Source organism: Struthio camelus, chromosome 12 (assembly GCF_040807025.1).
Source record: "Struthio camelus isolate bStrCam1 chromosome 12, bStrCam1.hap1, whole genome shotgun sequence".
NCBI lineage: Eukaryota > Metazoa > Chordata > Aves > Struthioniformes > Struthionidae > Struthio > Struthio camelus.
This window is the reverse complement of record NC_090953.1, coordinates 12,350,222-12,371,486: the sequence shown is the minus strand read 5'-3', so window position 1 is coordinate 12,371,486 and position 21,265 is coordinate 12,350,222. Positions and strand designations below refer to the sequence as shown.

Genomic DNA, 21,265 nt, shown 5'->3' with positions numbered 1-21,265 from the left:
TTTTCCCTGGAAAATCAAGGCTCATTACACAATGGAAGTTAGTGGGAGTACTGTTGTAGCCAAGTCTTATTTTCCGTTATTGACAATGGTATTGGACACTTAGCCAGAACAGCTGGATGGAGGAGCATCATATGTATGCAATCTTTACCATAGTTCTGCAGGATCTAGTGCTGAAATGCCAATGCCTTCATGTTTGTGCTTAGCACAAGATGTCACAAGATACAACTAAAGGTATTAAAAGCTCTGGCCGAATGTGGATGTGGACATCATTTCATGATGACCTCTATTTGATGGACAGCTTCATATAAGCATCATAAACATTCTGACTTCATCTCAAAATTATTTTCTGAAGCAACTGTGGTATGAGACACAGGAATTATCTGAAGTGGTGTGTATGTGTTTCCTCTTGCTTTTCCATAAATGAAAGGGAGTGAAGATGAAGATGCTGCACATGCCATGAGCTTAATCATAGAATGGCTGAGGTTGGGAGGGACCTCTGGAGATCATCTAGTCCATCCCCCCTGCTCAAGCAGGGTCCTCTAGAGCACCTTGCCCACGATTGTGTCCAGGTGGGTTTTGAATATCTCCAGGGAAGGAGACTCCACCACCTCTCTGGGCAACCTGGTCCAGTGCTCTGTCACCCTCACAGGAAAGAAGTTTGTCCTCAGGTTCAGATGGAACTGCCTGTGGTTCAGTTTCTGCCCGTTGCCTCTTGTCCTGTCACTGGGCACCAGTGAGAAGTTTGGCCCCATCCTCTCGACACCCTCCCTTCAGATACTTGTAGACATTGATGAGATCCTCTCTCAGTCTTCTCTTCTCCAGGCTAAACAGGCCCAGCTCCCTCAGCCTTTCTTCAGAGGAGAGATGCTCCAGTCCCTTAATCATCTTAGTAGCCCTCTGCTGGACTCTCTCCAGTAGTGCCATGTTGCTCTTGTCCTGGGGAGCCCAGAACTGGACACAGTACTCCAGATGTGGCCTCCCCAGGGCTGAGGAGAGGGGGAGGATCACCTCCCTCGACCTGCTAGCAACACTCTGCCTAATGCACCCCAGGAGACCATTGGCCTTCTTGGCCACAAGGGCGCATTGCTGGCTCATGGTTAACTTGTTGTCCACAAGGACACCCAGGTCCTTCTCTGCAGAGCTGCTCTCCAGCAGGTCAACCCCCAGCCTGTCCTGCTGCATGGGGTTATTCCTCCCCAGGTTCAGGACCCTGCACTTGCCTTTGTTGAACTTCAGGAGGTTCCCCTCCACCCAACTCTCCAGCCTGTCCAGGTCCCTCTGAATGGCAGCACAGTCTTCTGGTGTGTCAGCCACTCCTCCCGGTTTAGTATCATCAGCAAACTTGCTGAGGGTGCACTCTGTGCCTTGATCCAGGTCATCGATGAATACATTGAACAAGACTGGACCTAGGACTGACCCCTGGGGGGCACCACTAGCTACAGGCCTCCAACTTGACTCTGCGCCACTGACCACAACCCTCTGAGCTCTGCCATCCAGACAGTTCTCAATCCACCTCACCGTCCACTCATCCAGCCCACACTTCCTGAGTTTACCTAGGAGGATGTGATGGGAGATAGTGTCAAAAGCCTTGCTCAAGTCCAGGGAGACAACATCCACTGCTCTCCCCTCATCTACCCAGCCAGTCATTCCATCACAGAAGGCTACCAGATTGGTCAAGCATGATTTCCCTTTGGTAAATCCATGCTGACTACTCCTGACCACCTTCTTGTCCTCCAGATGCTTAGTGATGATCTCCAGGAAGAGCTGTTCCATCCCCTTTCCAGGGATGGAGGTGAGACTGACAGGCCTATACTTCCCTGGGTCCTCCTTCTTGCCCTTTTTGAAGACTGGAGTGACACTGGCTTTCTTCCAGTCCTCAGGCACCTCTCCTGTTCTCCATGACCTTTCAAAGATGATGGAGAGTGGCCTAGCAATAACATCCACCAGCTCCCTCAGCACTCGTGGGTGCATCCCGTCAGGGCCCATGGATCTGTGGATATCGAGTCTGCACAAATGATCTCTAACCTGATCCTCCTTGAGCAAGGGAGAGTCTTCCTTTCTCCAGACTTTCTCTCTTGTCCCCAGGGTCTGGAATTCCTGAGGACTGGCCTTAGCAGGGAAGACTGAAGCAAAGAAAGCATTCAGCAACTCTGCCTTCTTTGTATCCTTTGTCACCAGGGCACCCGCCCCATTCAGCAGCGGGCCCATGTTTTCCCTAGTCTTCCTTTTGCTATTGATGTATTTGAAGAAGCCCTTCTTGTTATCCTTGACATCCCTTGCCAGATTTAATTCCAAGTGGGCCTTAGCCTTCCTTGTCGCATCCCTGCATACTCTGACAGCATCCCTATATTCCTCCCCAGTGGCCTGTCCCCTTTTCCACATTCTGTAGACTTCCTTCTTCTCTTTGAGTTTTGTCAGGAGTTCCTTGCTCATCAGGTGAAGTTAATACATAGATTAGCTGGAATTTCTCCATTCCTATACCCTTCACCCCCTCCTCCTTTTCTTCTGGGCAAGATGAACTGTAGGTAAAAGATCTGTGTATAGGCTCAAAGCATCAGATTTTTTTTTTCCATTTTTAATTCTCTTGACTATGACTGGTAGGACTTTAGGAAAGGGTATTCAACATCAATTTTATATGCCAAAACTCTGACTTGTGAATATTTCAGCCTTTTCCAGCTATTTTGCTCATCCTTTACTGAATACTCTTTCACCTGGAACTACAAACATAATACCAAGTGATTTAGCTTGGGAACCACCAGTATGCTTCTGAAGTTGTTTGTTTTTTTCAGTCAGCAGTACAAGTTCTTTTACCTAATCTTCAGGGGTTTGGGAATAGACTTGTCTCTAAGTCATGTTCTTTCCTTCAATAAGGAAAAATGGAAGGCAGGGGAAGCTGTTCCGTGTGATCAGAAGGTTTCTGTTCAGTTTCAGCAATAATGTCAGAATATAGATTGGAGAGTCACACTAACACAAATTCTTTGACCTGGGCAAGTGTTATTACCATCGTTTTGGGACTGAGGATCTGGTGCTGTGAATATTTTTAAGACATACTCAGACCTGATTCCTTCATTGTCCTTAAACTGGTTGCTTAGCCAATCTGTTTCCACATAAGCAAAACTGCAACCACATCAAGGTACTCTAGGAAGTGCAGTGATGGTTAAACAATAAATGCCTAGAAAATGCTCCAGGCTATGGCAGTTCTGAGGACTGTTTGGAAACACTGTGGGATCCTGCCCAAGTCTCCTGCAGCCCCAGAACAGGGAGGATAAAGTTGATAGCTCTCTGGGAACTGCAGTGTTTTCCCATGAGTCCAGTCAGTGAGTGAGAATTTTTTCACTAGTAATTGAACAAGTACCTCTGGGGTAGATATGCACTTCTGTATTACCAGTTGCAAAATTACACAGAGTCTCACAACATCTTTTGTTCTATCAGTGCTCTTTGGAGATATGATTGTGTCTCTACAGGAGAGAATTTATGAAGAAGACAATGGAACAATAAAAAAAAAAAAAGCAAAGGTACATTTTAAAACTCCAGTAGGCTTTCTTCGTAGTGGAAGAACTAGGAAAATGCTGAGGAGAATCAACATTTTCCCCAGTAACCCATTTGAGAGGGAGTGATGCAGAGATAGCAAAACCTGAAGAGAAATGATTAAGGGAACATAACATATAGTATTATTATGGTAGATGCTACCACATAATGCATATGTATCGTCTTCCAAATTATTTTTGTGCAAGCAGCAAGAGAGTTCAGCCTGTGTCACAGCTGGGTTTGGTTAGAGAAGACCCTCAAAATAGGATTTTATGGTGAGAAACAGGAGGGTTTGGTTTCTGCCTTGATATCTAATTACCAGCAATTTTTTGAGGCTGAATTACATATGGGCAACAGGCATTGCTATTGGATGAGATGGAGGAGCAAGGCCTGATGGCATTTGACCACCTCTGTTCCAGGGCAGCAGTTTATATGTAAATAAACCACGTGAAGGTTGGGCTGGACTGAATTCTCCATAATTTATTTTTCACCGTCTCAGAAGGCCTTAAATACTTGCTACTGCTTGGCTTTCTAAATAGACAGCACTGTCAAAAGAAATGAGAGAAACATAGGCCTAACTGGAAGGCCAAAAACACTGCATCAGTGGCAGCTGTAAGGAAAGGTGACAAATCACTTCATGTACAGAGTTTTTCAGGGCAGTTTCAACTCAGCTCAGCTCAGCTGTAGGGAATTAGCTAACCCCTCCCCAGGCATGGGTACTGGGAAGCTAGGATTTTCTTTCCATTTTGCTTCTGAAACTTTGGCAGAGTAGGCTTTGTTAGTCATGGGAAGCCACATGTATTTTTAAAATGCCTGTAATATAGATTATTTGTGCCTTTATTTTTTGGGTAAGGTATGGGTTTTAAAGTACCAGCATCCAAACCAGAGAGGATATGGAAAGAAGGTAAATTCTTTGAGGCCAGTAGTCTCCTACTATGTATTTGTAGCTCATGATTGGGAACTCAAAGTGCTATTGTGATATAAAGTGGGGAAGGAGAGTAGTTTTTGCCGTATTTCATGTAGAAGCAGAAGGCAATGAATGGTTCTCTCCAGTCAATTGCTTCAGTCTGTGTCTGTGCTAGTGATAAATGGTTGTCTCTTGTTTCTTGGTTGTCTGAATGTTTCTGCTGTCTAGTTTAAGTACTGTCCTTTGGTTCTGATGTTTGGGCATCCATATGATTAATAACTCAAACTGCATAACTGGTGAACAGCTCTGCAGCTGGTATAATGATGCTTAAGAAGAGCAGGTTGATGTCTACATGTCTCCATATAAAATTAATTTTGTGTTTTTTATATTAAAAAGAAAAGAAATTCTTCTCTTGCTTTACACAGTGCTGGTGGAAGTTAGATCACTGGAGCCACATACATTTTTACTAGACAAAGCTGTTGCTGGAGCTGCATTCCCTGTTTCAAGCTCCCAGAGTCGCAGTGGCTCTTTATTCCTGTTATGGAGAGAACGCAGTGCATTCAGCTGTGCTGGAGCTGCCAGGGTGCCCCTTGGCCTCTGTCATTTATCACTTCCCAGGAGTGTCTGCTTCTGCTTCCTTTCTGTTAGAGCAGTCTCAGAGCTCAATTATGTAGGCAAAAAATAGCTTTATGATAATGAATGGTGTCCCAAGTCAGTGGCTCATTCATGAGTTTATAGTGAATTGTCATGATTTATGTGTTAATGAAATCAGATATGTGAATGAGTAAGAGAACTTTCCAAACAGCTTCTTACTGGTATGGTATTCTTGTAAGCTTGGTATTGTGACAAATCAGGCAATATCACAGAAAAGTTTAGTTTGGCAAATCAAATACATGCTCTGGAGTATGTAGGAGTTCATAGTATCTCCCTGTTCCCTTCGTGTGTTGCAGGACAAGAGGGAGGTCAAAGTTATTTGGCCGAGACCCAGAGTGAATAACGCAAGGATGCGTCTGACTGGCAGGGTTAAGGAGGAAGAGGAACTGGCAGAGTCTAAGGTAACTCTCTCAGCTGTGTTGGTCTGTCTGTCATCTACATGGGTGACAGTCTTGGGGTTCTGATAGACTGATCTGTGCTCCTGCTGATTCTCATGGAGAAAAAAGGCTAGCAATACCATTTTGTGTTTCTGCCTTGGCATCTGATTGGCTTTGGCTTTGTTTTTTGATGTATAGCATATGTGTCCTACTGCCTTAGAGCAGAGCTATTGTGAAGTAGGAAACTTGTTGCTTTGGTTCCAGCACTTGTCTTTTGGGAATTTTGGTTCTTTGCCTCATCTGGTTGGGCTGTCAGATGCTAAAGGACCAAAAATAGTGTGATTATTACTGATATAGTTTATATGATAGTCTAATGCCTAGCCACATTTGAGGCGCTTGGGGAAAGGTAGATTACAAGAACTGTGTATAAGGCGCTCAGAATTATGAACTGTGTATAAGGCGCTCGGAATTATGAGAGCCAGTCGTTAAAAGGTTGATGGACTAAAGCACCTTGTGGAATTTCATGCACCCACATCTTAGAGTATTAGAATAAAGCCAGTGTGGCAGAAACAGTATAATTGATATGATGGCCTCTTGCCCTATGCCTGCTACAGCTCTGACAGTCAGATGGAGTTGGCATTTATGCTCTGAGCGTGGCTGTACTCAGATGCAGACAATTCACCATTGCCTGGTAGTTTGTGCTGTCTGATGTAGTAGGAACTCACATCCATGCTTCCCAGATGCAAGTGATAACACTTGGCAGCATGAGGGGATGAACCTGGTTATTGCTAACAGCTGTGGAAGGTGTGTGCATAGAGCTTTAGGCTACATTAATTCCTCATGGGCTTTGCCTGCAGCTGCAGGGAGTGACATGGAGAAGGGGTAGCCATTGCAGCTGGCTGCCCTGCACTTAGTCTCTGACCTCAGGAGCACAGGAAGGTGTTTTAAGTCATACTTAACTTCCTGGGTTGAAAGTACAGTATCTCACCCACCCTGTTTTACACACCCAATCTTGCCAACATCTCTTTTTATATTGTCTGTTTCATCAGATGAATTTTTAGCCGGTTTATGGACCTGGACTTAAGCACCTATCCTGTTGTGAATGACAGGGGTTGCTTTTAGGGTTGCATCTCTACTGTTACATTATTTTAAACCTGTGGAAGTAGTCTCTCATGTCTCTTCCACTGAAATATCAAAAAATAATCTCTGCCTTTGTGCTGCTTCTTATTCCCATCATTTGAAAGGTATTGTACTGTACTGCAGGTACTGCTAACATAGCACAAGGGTCTTTAATAATTGCAGCTCTTTATTTAGACACTGTTAGTACTGACACTGGATTCAGTTTTATCTAGAAGTTGCCTGCTATAAAAGTCATATAAAATGCTGACCTTCTTTTTCTTCGTCTTTCACCTTTTTCCAGACTTGTCTCTTTAGTCATCTATGTCTTATTTTGCTCACAAGAGGGTGTTGATATCCTGCCTTTATGGTGAGCCCTGTTTTGGTTAAAACCTTCACTGAGGCTCTAGCCTCAAAAGAGCTCACCGTCAGGTAACCTTTAGCACCACCTGTGTGAGATGCTTGAAGGCCTGGCGAGCATTTTCAAAGCAAACCTTAACTTTGTGAAGTAAGAGAGGTGTTGGAAAGGGAATGCCTCTTCCCAAAGAACCCCTTCCCAAAACCCCAAATCCACAGTCATCTCAGTGGTGGGAAACTGCTGTGTTTCTGCAGTGAGCTTGGACACCCGTTTGGTGGTTTGAACAGACTGTCCACTTGGACCAAAGGCAGAATAGAGGTTAGTCCCCAGAGATGCACCGCCCTATTCTTATAAGGACCTCCAAGAGCTGTAGTGGTAAGAGATCACATGCTGGCTGTGCCCCAACACTTCCCCCAAGGCTGAGCAAAAAGGGACACTAATATGTACTGGGATGAGGGAAAAGAGGTACTAACACTGCTGAGCTCTTGTCAGTCTGTGGTGGCTCCCGCCCAGGCCTGGCCCTCTTTGGCCCCTGGGATGTGATGGGTGCATGGTGCTCAGCAGTTGGAGCCCCTCTCCGCCAGTCTTTGGCCAGCGTGGCCAAGGGATGGGGTGGAAACCTCGGGGACCGACCACCCTAGAAACAGTGAAGTTGGACCCTGAGACCAAATATCGACCTTTATGCAGGAAATGCTGGTGAACTCCCGTGACAGCAGCACTAGAGGGTGCTGTTGTGATGCCAGTAACTTTTCTCCAGTGTACCCAAAGGCATGTTTTAAAACCGGTTTTATTTATTCATCTTGTTCCTGTTGGCATTTTGATCAAAGTCAGTGAGAATACCTCAAAATCTTTTTCTCCTGTAGGTATCCTTTGTTTGATCGTACATAAAGTACTATTTGTCAGCAACAAAAAGTAGGGTTTTTTTGGGGGGGGGGGGCAGAGTGATTGCTGTGGAGCGCTAGGACACAGTCAGATATGCTTCCTTAAGGGTCATCTGTATCATGTAAACTTGTGTAGATTGCCACAAATGATACGTAGAGCCAAATCAGGATTGATCTCTGCCTTTAGAAACTTCCATTCCATGGACTGAGTGCCACAGGAAAAATGTATCGACATGGCCATTAATTTTAAATATATGGCCCCAAAACCTGTATGTTTTGGGGGGCATTGTTCACTCTTTAGATCCTTCCTTGGGGTTCAATTATGTATTTGTGTCTACAGGAAATTAAGACTAAATGTTGGTATTTTATTGAGCTGTGATACAGGTGAGATTACTGTGGGTGGCACACTGCTGGGCGGTTTACCCCAGCAGTCCCTGTTCCCTCAGATTACTGTTCAGACTATTTCCTTCTGTTAATGAAAATATACTGCTCCCTCTTATTAAAAAAAATATATATTTGGAAGAACGAGGAGTTAAGATGAATTGGAAGCTATTGACATTGCCCTTAGGAAATTCCAAGTCATTAGGACAAAAGACAATATACATTTCTACAGAAGCAGCAAATGCTTTGTGAATTGCACATTATTCTTCTGCACATTGAAATCTCATCTTGGTAGTACATCAGTGGTGCACTTTTCAGCAGTGAATTTAAATTCAAGCACAATATCTTCACTCTTCTCTCTGTATTATTTCAGTGCCTTGCTGACTCAGAAGTAGCTGTTAGGTGAGCTGCTTGAGGTTTATAAGGACATTGGGTAGAGTTTGGCCCTGGCCAGCTGTAATAGTGAATTGTGTTCAAGGGAGCTACACTTCAGTAACCAAGACTCTATAAGGTAGCTGGTAAAAGTTTTGTCAGAACTGTTAGCTTATTCTGCAGTTGACCAGCAAACAACGTGATGGCCATTGAGTATGACGTTCTTGTAGAATTTCTAATACTAAGTTAAAAGTATCGTCACTTGATAACTTATGATGTCGGTACTTATCTATCATTTAATACATAAAAGTATTCGGTTTACCATAGACTTTTCCTGTCATGGGGAAAAAGTGGTCGTTGCATCCCTCTGTATGATACTGGCAACAGTGACTTTCTCTGGGTGCGTGGGCTTGCCATTCCTGAAAGACATGAATTTTGAAGGCTGAGGATTTACACGTATCCACACTTCGAGGGCATGACAGACTGAATCAAATTTCTTTGGCCTTGTGGTGGGCTGGGCTTTTCTTGGGATGGTTGGAGTTGGGAACTGACACTGCATATTGCAAGGTGTTTGGGGGCACCATAGGGAATTCCTGCCAGGAAGAGTGGAAGGGGATGGCCGCTTTAATTTGAAAAAAGGCAAGGAGAAACCTTATTCTTCTATGGAGCAAAGGCCTGCTAAAAGTCTCCTGCAGCACTGCTTTCAATGCCCCTGCTGGGGCTTTGTTTTAAAGATATAAATCTCTCCAGCTCCTTCCTCCTATCCCAATTTACAAAGCTCCATTCCTCAAGAGAGCTCCAAGGCTGTCAGAAGGATGGTAAATATAGTCACAAAAGGAAAAACTGAATTACAAAGACCTAAGTTACTTAGCCATGGTGAAAGAGGATATCAGATGGAGGTAAATAATCTCTGTCTTCTACTGTGCGTCTTGTACTTTAATCACAGTGCCATTTTCTTCTCTATATATCCAGCAACGTGTGCTAAATGGGACACTGTCCAAGAAGAGGCAGGGAAGAGGATTGCAGTGCTTGTCCTTATCAATTGTTAGGCAACTATTTCACAATTGTATCTCATTTTCTTCATTGTGAAGCTAAGAGACTGGCTGTACAGCACCACTGCTGTCTGCAAACACCAGCATATTCAGATCCTGCCCCCACTTTAGCTAAAAGATAAGCATGGTATGATGCAAAATCAGATTTCTTTCCTAAACAAGAAGAGATTTATAATGGCTAAATGCTCAAGGTATGCCTCGCAAATACCAAAACCTAAACCCTTTGCAAGATGGTCTTCAAGATGCAGCAGTTTCTGTAATAACTTTGCCCCTGAGTCCAGCTCACAAACCTTTCCCAACTGGAACAAACAGGTTTATTTTACTCTATCAAGAGACTGTGTTTTCTCACAGCAGCCCTGATACTACCTTGCAGCTTATCTCAGGAAGGAAAAAAAATTTAATCCTTTGTTTAATGTGGACTAATAGTGTTAAAGTTACAGTGGGATGTCGATTAACCTGTTCTGACACGTTTGCTTCTGGCAGCAGCTTGTTACAGACAGGCCAGGGCAGCCTCCATAACAAGAAGTCTTATCAGGGCCAGGGCCAAAGGCCTGCAAGACCTGAGGTCTGAGTTATATGCTTATGCCAGCTGTGTGTTTGGACGAGTGTCCTGCGTGCGGAGGCATAGCCAGGGTCCCTACAGTCCGGCACTGCCGCCTATTGGGCAGCTTGAAGCAAATCTGTCCCAGCCTGGAGCTAAATGCACTGTCTCTGTGGCAGGGCCACCTTCCCTCTGCTCTGCCTTCCCGCATAGGGCTTCCTCTGGCGGCTCAGGAGCCGTGTGCTGAACCCGCCGCGGACTGCTGGCGGGATCTCCTCCCTCTGCTGGAATTCCCCTCCTCGTGAACCAGATGCCTCTTCTCTGTCAGGTCTGCTAGAAACTGACCCTTTTCCTAAGGGACCCAGGCAGCCCCCATGCATAAGACAGTGCCGTTTCCTTAGGAAACAAAACTAGACGTAGTTTGTGGTCTTCCCTGCTCGTCTAGAAGAAATAAGTCATCTCAGGCACACTTGGAAGGCTTTCTCTTTGCTTCTGCATTAGAAATGCAGAGGAGTTTTGCCTTTCCAGCTCCTTCCATTTAACATCTCTTTCTGTTTTCCTGCTGAGGTGAGCGTTATTCCTGCCTGTTTTCCGAGGGAGTGAGAACTGCCCCATACCGTGGGCTTATCGCAAAAAAGGAAAAAAGGAAAAAAAGGAAACTGATACCCAGCTGCAATTACAGCCCTCACTTCCTGATCTCTAGTCCTGGGCTGTACTTCAAAGCCATCTTTACACCCATCTGTACTTTTCTTTTTCTTTTCTTTCCTGGAATACCCTGACAATCTTTGGAAATCAGGACCTGCAGAGGGTGTTGAAAGGTGTAGTTTATGACTTGGTATTGGGGCTAGAGGATCTAGCCCCAGATGCCTTCTGACATGGGGAAGAGCTGTTACCCTTGCTTTATGGGGGAAAACCATCGAGCTAGAGACAAATGTGTCTGGCCTGTCATTGCCCAAGAAGTTAGTGACTAATCCATGGGGAGAGTCCTAATTTCCTAAATTAGTCTGGAGTAAACCAAGTTGTGGGCTATCCTTCCTGTGATCTGGCACAACTTGGAACAGATGTCTGGCTTGTGCTAAAGGTTCAGGCTGAAAACCTTGTGAGTTTGCTTGTCTACAGCAACCATAGGAAAGTCTTATGTTAGATTGTGTATGGAAAGTGTTTTCTTCTATTGCATTATTTTAAGTTAGAAAATGGCTGATTCAAAGCTGAAACACTGTGAAAATTATTGCCATGGGACGTCACCAAAGGAGAACTCCTAGCAAAGCACAGGATACATGGCTAATGAGATATGGCAATTTTTCTTGCTATTTAATGCAAGTAAACTTTGGAAGGCTAATATCACTTACCTCGGACACAGCTAGTATGTCACAAAATGGGCGACCTGCAAAGAGAAACCAGAAAAAAAAAACAAGAAAATGCGAAGTAATTTGATATTTTGGGCAGACCCCTTGCCTGTTCTCTTAAAATTCAGCAGGTAATCAGTGATCAGAGATCTCGGCCCAAGAGATTCAAAGGAATGCCAGAAAACAGAGTCCTTGAAGCACTGAGCTGCTGTAATAAACAGCCCCTGTGAATCACTGTGCAAAGATGGACTTTTTTTTTTCCCTCCCTTTCTCCACTTTCCCCTCTTCCCCCCCCCGGGTCCCCGTCAGACACCCTGCCTCAGGCTATGTTGCCCTCCCAGCTGGACAGGGAGCCCTGAACCCAGGCTGCAGTGTTGGGACAGCTGCGCAGGAGGCCGGGCTGAGCTGGCTTGCCTGCGCTGTCGGCTTCTGCTTCTGTGAAAAACCTTTGGTTTTGAAAAGGGCATATGAAACCACAGAAAGTGAGCTTAAAATCTGGTGAATATTTGCAGCAGCAAACTGTGTGTAGCAGAATCTTCCAGCTGGGAATGAAATAACTCAGCCCATCATCCGGTGGTTTGGATATTGAATTCACGTGTGCCTTGAATTATTGCAAAATAGGCACAAATAATTATTAAATTAAAATTAATTGAATTACTTATTAAAAAGAACTTGTATTGGAATTACCTCCTTAGCTTCTCCTTAGCTTTACCAGTGCTTCTAGGCCAACTTAGTGCTATCGTAAGGCAGTAACTAGGCTGACGCAGGTCCTGGACCTCCAGCTCAAGCAGGCTGAGACAGCAGCTGCCAGTGCCTGAGCCGCACTGCTATCATTGAGTCGCTCAGCGCGTGCCTGGCACCGCGAGGACTGTAGGCTTGTGTTGGCCGGTGGGATAAGGCTGGGATAGTGTTAAACGTTGTGCTGCTCGTCCCTTTTCCCCTTCCAGCCAAAGGTTTACACTCATGTCCTCAAAGCATCTGTGTCTTGGTCCTTCATATGTTGGATCCAGGGATATAAAGATGATTTACCAGAATACCAAAGCTGCGACTGGGAAGTGCCTCTGTACCTTTGTGCAGCTTTTATTTTGAGAGGTAAGATGTTGCTGAGTGGGAAAATATGAGCACGGGAGCAAGGGGAAAGTGAAGGCCTGGCGTGACTCCTATTCACTGCGTTTGTGGATGGAAAACAAAAAAAGTGCTAGCAGCTGCTCTGAGCCCCTGAGAAGTGCTAGCATGACATAGCGGCTAACGTGGCCCATTTGAAGCATCAGTGGTAGCTCAAATTGTGTGAGAGATGGTGCAGACTAAATCCTGTGTAAGCACAGCTCCCCCGCATCTACAGGCTTGAAGGTGGCATAGGGCAGCTGGAAAGCTGAGAGCTTTCCCCAGCCTTACCATGGCACTGGTCCCCTGCGAGGAGCCCCTGCTCCAGGGAGTGGCTCTGGTCAGGACTGGGTGGTGGCACAGCACCATGTTGCAGGGCTTGGGGAGCCTGGGACAGGCAGGACACCTTTGGGCTTCCCCTGCTTTTCTTTCTCCTGGATCGGGTGGAGCAGAGCAGGGAAAATTTGTTCTGACACCTCATGGTGGGAGGGAAGGGGGTTAGTGGGGAAGGTGGCTTTCCTTTGCTCGTGCTTGTGTGGGTGATTGATACAGTAGGAAATCCACCTGCCAGTAGACAGAGCCAGTAAGTTTGATGGAGATAGTGAATATCTTCAATGCAGAACCAGCTATTCCTGTGAGATAACAGCGCCATGTGCTGCTATCTCACAAGTCTCTCAGAACAGGCAGGAAAACCGAGGTACAGAGCTATTGCTTTTCCTTCTCGGAATCATAGGCTCAAGGATAAAAACAGACTAGGAGGTTGCTGACTTCCAAATTCAGTCTTATCCTTTGCTTTGCTGTCTCTCCATAAAGACTTTATCTCTGTCCTTATACTTCCAGCCAATTTTTTGTCGATTTTGACTATTTCTTTGATGTAAATACATAACTGATAGTGCATACATCTTGATCGCTGTTACACATTAGTCACAGGGTCTAAGGGCTTGTTACTGTTCGTTTCATTACCTCGATAGACACTTTCAGTTAACTGACCATTTTATAAAGTTTAATCTCCAACTCTTTAAAGTACAATTTTAAATTAAACTACTGAGACGTGGCTCATGAAATCAACTTTGATTAATGAAAAGATGAGTATATAATCTAGCATGTGATCTTCAGTAAATCACTCGAGCACTTTGTGCTTCAGTAGCAGAAAGGGGACTAAAATCAGATCCCCGTACCTCTAAGCTTTAATGATGCTGCCAATATGAATGTTTGATCAAAATATTTTATATTTTGAAAGAATCAGCTTTAATCTCTATACACAGTTACCAAAAAAAAGTTATCTACTGCCACATACGTATTTATAAAGAACTGTTCAGCAAGAAAGAAACTGCTGTAGGTCACATATAGAAAGGAAAAAGGGGCTTTACTTTTCCAAAGCGGCCGATGACCCTAGACCCCTCTCTTTTGGGGGGTTCTTAATGAGTGGCCTTTCCTGAGAGTGCCAAGCGGCTGTGCTGAAAATGAAGTCATGTGTGTCTTCAAATAGATGCCAGAGATCAGTCAGTTTCGAAATTTTAGGGCACCAGCTATCTGCAATTGCACTGCCTGATACTCAGAGTAAACAGAGCAAAGAGGTTTGATCTTTTGGTACTGCTTTTATTTATACTTATTGTGGCCCTGCTCTGTAGCATGTATGATACCTTGGGAGAGAAACGTCGCTTTTTAAATTGAGAGCGTTCCTTTAGGTATGTGATTGCTCTGCTTGCTGAAAAAATAATCTATTTGCTTGACAAAACTCCCTTAGGTGGTCATATGGTATAGCCTGATTTTTGTGGACTGTGGGAGGGTGGGAGTTATTTCATGAATCCTCCCTATTTTATATAGACTTTTGTAAATGGAACCTTTTAAAGGTGGTTATGTGGCAGATCTAAGTCTTGCAGGCACCTGCGCAGGAGTGTGTGGGCTCTCCAGTGTGTGGGACCTGCAGGCTTGCGTGTGTGACATGCTGGAGCACACGGAGCTGCTCTTGCAGCTTTGTGCTCAAGGTTTGGACCCCAGTAGGATTTGCAGATAGAGTTTTATGGTTTTTGTAGGTGGCCTGTGCACCTCTGCTGAGAGCTTTGTGTTGATTGTTGATCAAGATAAATGCCTCTTGGATAAGAATAGTCATCCCCCCGCCCCATCTTCTCTCGATTTCTTTCATCTAATAAAAATATTTATCTACCCAAGCAATAAGTTGAATGTAAGTTGGCTTTATTGCTGTAGTGACGTGGAATGGCTGGTTGCTGGGTGACCTTGCTTCTGATTTTATGGTCTAGGCCAGCTCTCGCGGCAGAGAGGTGTGGCTACGCTATTGCACTCCGTTGTCAAGTTTCTCCTGAGATGATCAGAGGTTCAGTGTCTGTCCTGGTACAGTACTTGGGAAGCCATAATCTGATAAACGGCATTTGCCATTTGTTATGTGAAAACCTGGATCTCCAAGTAAGGTCTGAGGGAGATAAATACCTGACGACAGGAGCTGTCAAGGCTTAAAAGAAAGGCCAAGCTCTGTGCCTCTTGGCAAGCCTGTGAAACCCGGCAAGGAAGTGGGATCTGAAATCTCGGATTAGACAAGCAGCCATAAAAGGCTTGTGTGTGACCTACTGCAGGGCTTTTGAAAACTGGAATACTAAAGCCTGGATGTTTGGTTTGGTTTTGCCTGGAGGGTGATTTAATGTTTTTCATTGGAAACCAAAGTTTTTCAACTAAGGAGACATGGAAGAAAATGAAGGAGGAGATATTTTGGAAAGCAGCCCTGTCTCTAATGGTCCTTGGTGCAAGGTGAGGACTTCTTTCTCCCTTCTCTTCCCCCCCCCCCCCCCCCGCCCCCTTACAGAAAATATTATCTCTTTCTGCTGTTTACAAGTGACTTCAGTAAACCATTGCCCTTGGACCAGACTGCACAACCTCTGCATCAGCCTTTGTAAACAACTTCAGAAATTCCTTACAGCAAGGGTGTACTAAACATTAGAAATAGAAATGAGATGGTAATGTTTGTGGTTGAGCAACTGTCATCCACCCCACTGGAAGTCTCAAATATCTGAGTAACTACAGGTTTCTGTGCTGTGGAAACTACCAAAATAGTTTTCCTAGGTGTCTGGAAACTCCAGAAAATTCTTACAATTGTAGCAAAGCCACCGCTTCAAGATTTGTAGGTTAGAAACGTTTAGTAAGACCACAGCAAGCATAAGGTAAGATAAGCATTAACTCAGGCAAACAAATTGACAATTCAGCTGCATGGAACTTGATGTCCAGCAGCAAACTTCTAATATTCCCCCCAAGCTCGCCAGAGAACATTTAACCTTCCTAAGGGACCAGCTGTGCTTCTTGTCAACCCTTGAACAGTGACGTTCGGAGATTGTTTTCTGTTTGCTTGTGTTTGTAATTTGATCTCATGTAACAACATTGTCCTTAGCTCACATATAACCACAGGGGCAACTCTGACATCCTGTCTGAAAAAAAATCTTGTTGTTTCCCGTGCTTGAAATTTGTCAGATTTCCAATTTGGACAGGTTAGCATGTTTATATTAATCTCATCCTGTTGCATGAGATTAAAAGATTAGTGTTTTGGGAGCTGGGCATTCTGTCTCCATTTTGGTTTCCCATAAAATACTGTTTTTTCTTGTCTTTTTAAATTTTGGAGGGATTAGTGGAAGTTTTGCTATTGCTTCTGCTGAGGTCAGGATTTCAGTCCAGACGTTCATGCGTTAGAGTCTCTGGGAGATAATGTCAGGAATGTGCCAGTTTAGATTTTAGCCCCAAACTGCCTTTTTCTGATAGGAATAACTGGGAATTGACAGAGTGAGCTTAGGAAACTGGGAACCTGAAAAGTATCTGAGTGTTTGCTACTCCTTTACAAAATATTCCTACTGAATACAGAAATGTGCATATCTAATGAGAATATGTTTGATTTCAAGAGTGGGTCAAGCAAAAGAAACATGACCACCTTCTCCTGGTGGAGCATCTGCTGGATGTCGGTCATTTTGTCTCTCTGCCACGGCTCTTCTCAGTCGCGCCTAGCATTCTTTGGTTGAGTCCCTCCAACAAAAATATGCTTTGCTGTTGCGTTTACTGTTTGTCATTTTTACTTTTTTGTTTATGAAGTTGGATGTGCAGTTGAAGGGGAGAAGCAAGCAACACTCCAAAAAAACCCCAATAGTGACGAAACAGCAAAAGCAGTTTGTAAACCCTAAGGGTGAAAATTGTTCATGCCAAGTATTTGGTGGGTGGGCAATGATAAATAAAATCACAGAAGTCTGTTTTGCAAGGAAAAGAAAGTCTATGTTTATGGTATAGATTCTTCATCTGAGATCCTGATTTCTGTAGAGGTGAAGAGTTAGAAATTGTTATTCTAGAGGCCATGTGCAGCTGAACTCCTTACTCAGTCAAACTTGTCCACATCTGCAAGTGTACACTGTTTCGAGAATATCAACAACTTTTTAGGAATGCAAATTTGAGTTCTTGGGGGTCTGGACAGGATGCATGGTTGAGGCAAGACAGAATATATTTAATAATAAATATATTTAATAATAATATGATCTCTCTAATGTCCTAAAAGTTCAGAGAGCAGATAAAATTTTACATACTCCTGTTTCATGGCTTATACACTATGATTTTTTTTCCTTCTGTAAATCAGGAATTTTATATTTTTTGCTTTAAAAAAAAAAATAGAAAAAAGCAGTTTATCCTGGGGAAAACAGAAGTTTTCCCTGCCTTATTTAAGTTATCCTTCAGTTTTAATTCTACATCAATGTGATAGCATATTTTTCTCAATAATTATTGATCTTGCTAGTTCATTAGCCAGCCTTTCGGTAAGTCCCTTCACCTATTCAAGCCCAAATTTATGTTTGCAAATACCTTTGTCTGCATCTTATTGTGGGTACAAATGTTACTCATTACAGCCTCTTTGTCTGCAGCCCAAAATGTGGCAATTGAAGATTTAGCTACAAATATTTGTGTTTGTGTTCCTTATCCGAGTGTGGTGTGTGTGGTTTTTGTTGTTTTTTGTTTTTGTTTTTTGTTTTAGCTTAAGAGGGTTCAATCTTATTTCAAGATGCAAGTGAAAGTCTGTTGATGGTCTCTTGTTTATGTTTATTGTAAAATCATAAAATATTGTCATTTGCTGTAATCAGTGCTTGTGCCGTGACTCAGCAAGGAGACACGCACGGGCTGGCTTGCACTAGTGCCGTCAGGGCCTCGCTTTCATAGAATTTTAAACGGAGGTTTTTAATTTAAAAAAAAAAAAACTGGTTGGTTATTAACTTGTAGAAATATCTGATTTTAGAGAACAGAAGATTACAAAACAAACTGGATTTTCACCAGCTCCTGAAGGGCAAACAGTACACTGTGTCTGAGGGAGAGAGAATTTACTCCTTGCATTTCCCTGCAGTGTGTTTGCATTGAAGCTTTTTCGCTCTCCGAGTACTTGATCTAAATGTTAATTAGCACTCCGGGGGAAATGTGTTAACAAATGTACCTTTGACACAGGTCTACAGCCACGCTTTGCTCTGTAGCTGCAGGCTGGAAAGATTAGCTGGCAAAGCACCTTGTACTGCTTTTGAGGAAACTCTTCACATACAGGTTCAGGTCTCTTGCTTAATGCTTCGAGTCCGCTGCCCTGTTACAGCTCCGGCTGCATTTGCTGCCTTGCGGAAGTGCCAGGTAAAACCCGTGCAGTTGTAAGGAGCAAGAGCAAGCTCCTGGAAAAAGTATACTTCAAACCAGTAACAGGTTGCACACAAGTCTACCAGAGCGGGTGGTTTGCACCTGATTGGGGGGGGGAAATGTCTTGCCTTCACACAAACTTTGCGGAAGAAATGATTCATTCCTCCTCAGGTGCTGATCTTGATTAGCAACAAATAGGGGTAGTAAAGTCGTTACCGTAAACTGTTAAGAGTAGAACAGTAACAGTAATGCGTTCGTAAACACATTTACCTCATCACTGTACTTTCCCTTTTCATAAACAGCGGGTCAGAGATTCAGAAATGAAAACTTGTTTACAGGGTGAGATTCTTCAGTAGTGTTCAGACCTGCCTTACCTTCGGTTAATGTATAGATATTGTCGTGGCATCTGGCCAGCTTGGCTCCTAAACCTGATGTATTTTATACTGTGACTTCTCCGAAAACCTATGTAGCCGTTTTTCAAGATTTGGCTTGTTCAGATGTTTGTTGCCGTGCAATATCACATCCTGATTTATTCCCGATGGGGAATAGCTCATATTTTAGGAAACTCACAGTGCAAAGAGGCCCTCTTTTACTAACAGTGCTCTAGAGCTCAGGACTGAAGGCTATAATTTCAATATAGCCCACGTGAGTCTGCTTTGGGCTTTGTATGAAGCCCTCAGAGCTGAGGACCTGTGTGTCGGGGCGCAAAGGCAGTGCCGCTGCTGGGTGTCCTCCTTGTGCCAGGGTTGGGGTGTCACGCAAAGGAAGCGGGTGCTGCACCTGGGCTCCTGCTCTGCTCCTCTGGGCCTGGCACCCTCCTGCCTGGGACTCTGCAGCTATTTGTGAGGAGTTAAGCTTATTCTTGTTTTACTTCACATAAAAAGAAAATTTCTAGCTTTTACAGACCTGGGATGTTTCAGGCTGGCAAAGCTGGCTGTAAGTGGTGTGTGGCCATCTCCATCATGTCTGCAGCTCAGCTTTGCCTCCTCGGCTGCAGTCTATGGTGGCTTTCTGATGCCAGGAGTTCATGCAAGCACTTTTATTTTGAAGCGCAGGTGAATGAAACCCTGATCTCCTCTGCAGCAGATCTCCTTGCTTTGAATTGCTGCTAGATAAATGTGGCCTTGACTCAGTAAAATATGTCCAAAACTACTGGATGGAAGCCCTCTGGCACAGTATTGCAGTAGGACTTTGCTGCTCAGGAAGAGAGTTTTATTGCTTTTTATACTGCTCCGCTCCTCCTCTCTGCCGGCAACTTGAGCCAAGCAAATAACCCACCGTGGCCATCGCATGGAGCTGTATCTCGCCACGGAGGCACTGGCAGGCCAAAGCCCTGCCCTGCACTGGGACACTGAACCTGGGGACGGGCTCCGCACGGCTAGCCTGAGCGCAGAGGTGCGAAGGCACCCGTGCCCGTGCTGCTACCCACTGCTGCTCTGACACCAGCAGCCCCTTTGCACATGGCAGCTGGATTTTGCCTTGTCTTGTTGCCCCATAACTTGGCAAGAGACTAAACCCGTGCTATGCTGGTCGATGCTGTGGCCACGTTAAATTGCTTTATTAAGAGGGATGGGGTGGGCTAGGTGAGCTGTAGACTACCTCCCTGCCTAGAGGTATGGGCTGCCTTGGGAGGCGGGGGAAGGCATATTACAACCAAGCTGACTATCTGCTGCAGTGTCCCATGCAGATTGTCTTATGGTGGTGACAAAAGAGAGAAATAACTTTCACTAAGTCAATTATTGTTTATATAAAAACTCCAGATTGCAATTTTTCCAGTGGTTTTATTTCTCTCATTGCTTTCTGTTTTCATAAATCTCTAAATTTAAGTGAAAATAGATATACTGGTCCACAGTTGTCCACGATCATGTAAAAATTGAATTTTAAGGACTACAGTTTCATCCACAGGTATACCGTCTATCTGGCTGGCTTTGGTCTTGGTGCTTTCTGTCAGTAATCTGACTCAGCACCCAGCTTGAGGTTCAAAGCCAGCTCAAGACAAGTGCAAAACTCTCTCAGGATTTGAAAACTTGTTTGCTGTGAAACTCAGCAATAATCTGGTTCTTGCATTTGGATAACTGATCACCCAGCAGGACCTGGCCTTCTGCCCTGTTGAACTGTGCTTGTTGCTTTACATTTTGCTTAAAAGGAAAACGTGCAAGAAATGCAAAATTTTTGTTGATCCAAACAACTGAAATGAAAATCACAACATCCCTAAATCAACAGATGGCAATTTTCAAAACAAAACCTGACCATCAATCAGAAGCTCATAAGGGGGACCTCAACACTGCGGCTGAAAGGAGACCTTGAATCTTCCCTTCCTCAGCTGTGGGGATGAGCTGGGAGCTCAGTGCTGTGACATTAGCTCCTGTCTTAGGAGAACTGCTTGTATGTGACCCTACCTGCTTCACAGGCAGGACATTTAATTATTGCTTTCACAGTAGCCCTAGCAGAGTACAGTGTACACGAAAGACGCGTTCATATGTGGTATGTCCCATAACTTTTTTCTGTTCCCGCATATGAGTTAAGCTTGATGTTCCACATGCCATGGAGAAATAATAGTTGCCATGGGTACCATAGCTTTGAATTTCCCATCTCCTGAGTGATTAAATTCCACACCTCAATTTTGCTTATTGGTTTATTTCTGTAACTCCTTATTTCCTTGGTTTCTTCTCTCTGAGAGAGCAAAGCAGCACACTGCACAGACTACTTGTGCCTTGTAGTGCTTTTGTGTTTTGCCCGCCAGGTTTTGGGAAACAGCAGGGAGTTGTTGGGCAGCCCATGGTGGGCAGCAGGCGCTGCAGCTGCGTGCCATTGGCACCCGGGAGGCTGCACAAGCCCCAGCTCTGCAGGGAGATCAGGCCAGTGCCGCTGCCTAGGCAGGCTAGCCCCTTCCTCAGCTGGAGCAGGGGAGGCTGGGTGTCACCTAGGGCTGTCCTAGGGCTGTGGCACTGTGGCATCCCTTGAGGGGACTGTCTGTCCATGCAACTCTTCCCCACAGTATC

General features: G+C 44.5%; 1 protein-coding gene across 6 annotated transcripts in view; it reads left to right on the top strand.

The window, feature by feature from the left end:
• Positions 1–5,424: 5,424 nt before the first annotated feature.
• The window catches only part of PDE8A (phosphodiesterase 8A), a 176,869-nt gene continuing 161,028 nt past the window's right edge, over positions 5,425–21,265 (top strand). For 3 of the 6 annotated variants that reach the window (XM_068958029.1, XM_068958028.1, XM_009681315.2), the window contains exon 1: positions 14,879–15,380. In XM_068958029.1, the coding sequence (XP_068814130.1) occupies positions 15,315–15,380 (66 nt within the window). In that variant the 5' untranslated portion in view covers positions 14,879–15,314. Of the gene's footprint in view, positions 5,491–14,249; positions 14,306–14,878; positions 15,381–21,265 lie in introns of those variants that run through there. The other 3 variants (XM_068958030.1, XM_068958033.1, XM_009681314.2) reach the window with 3 other exon arrangements.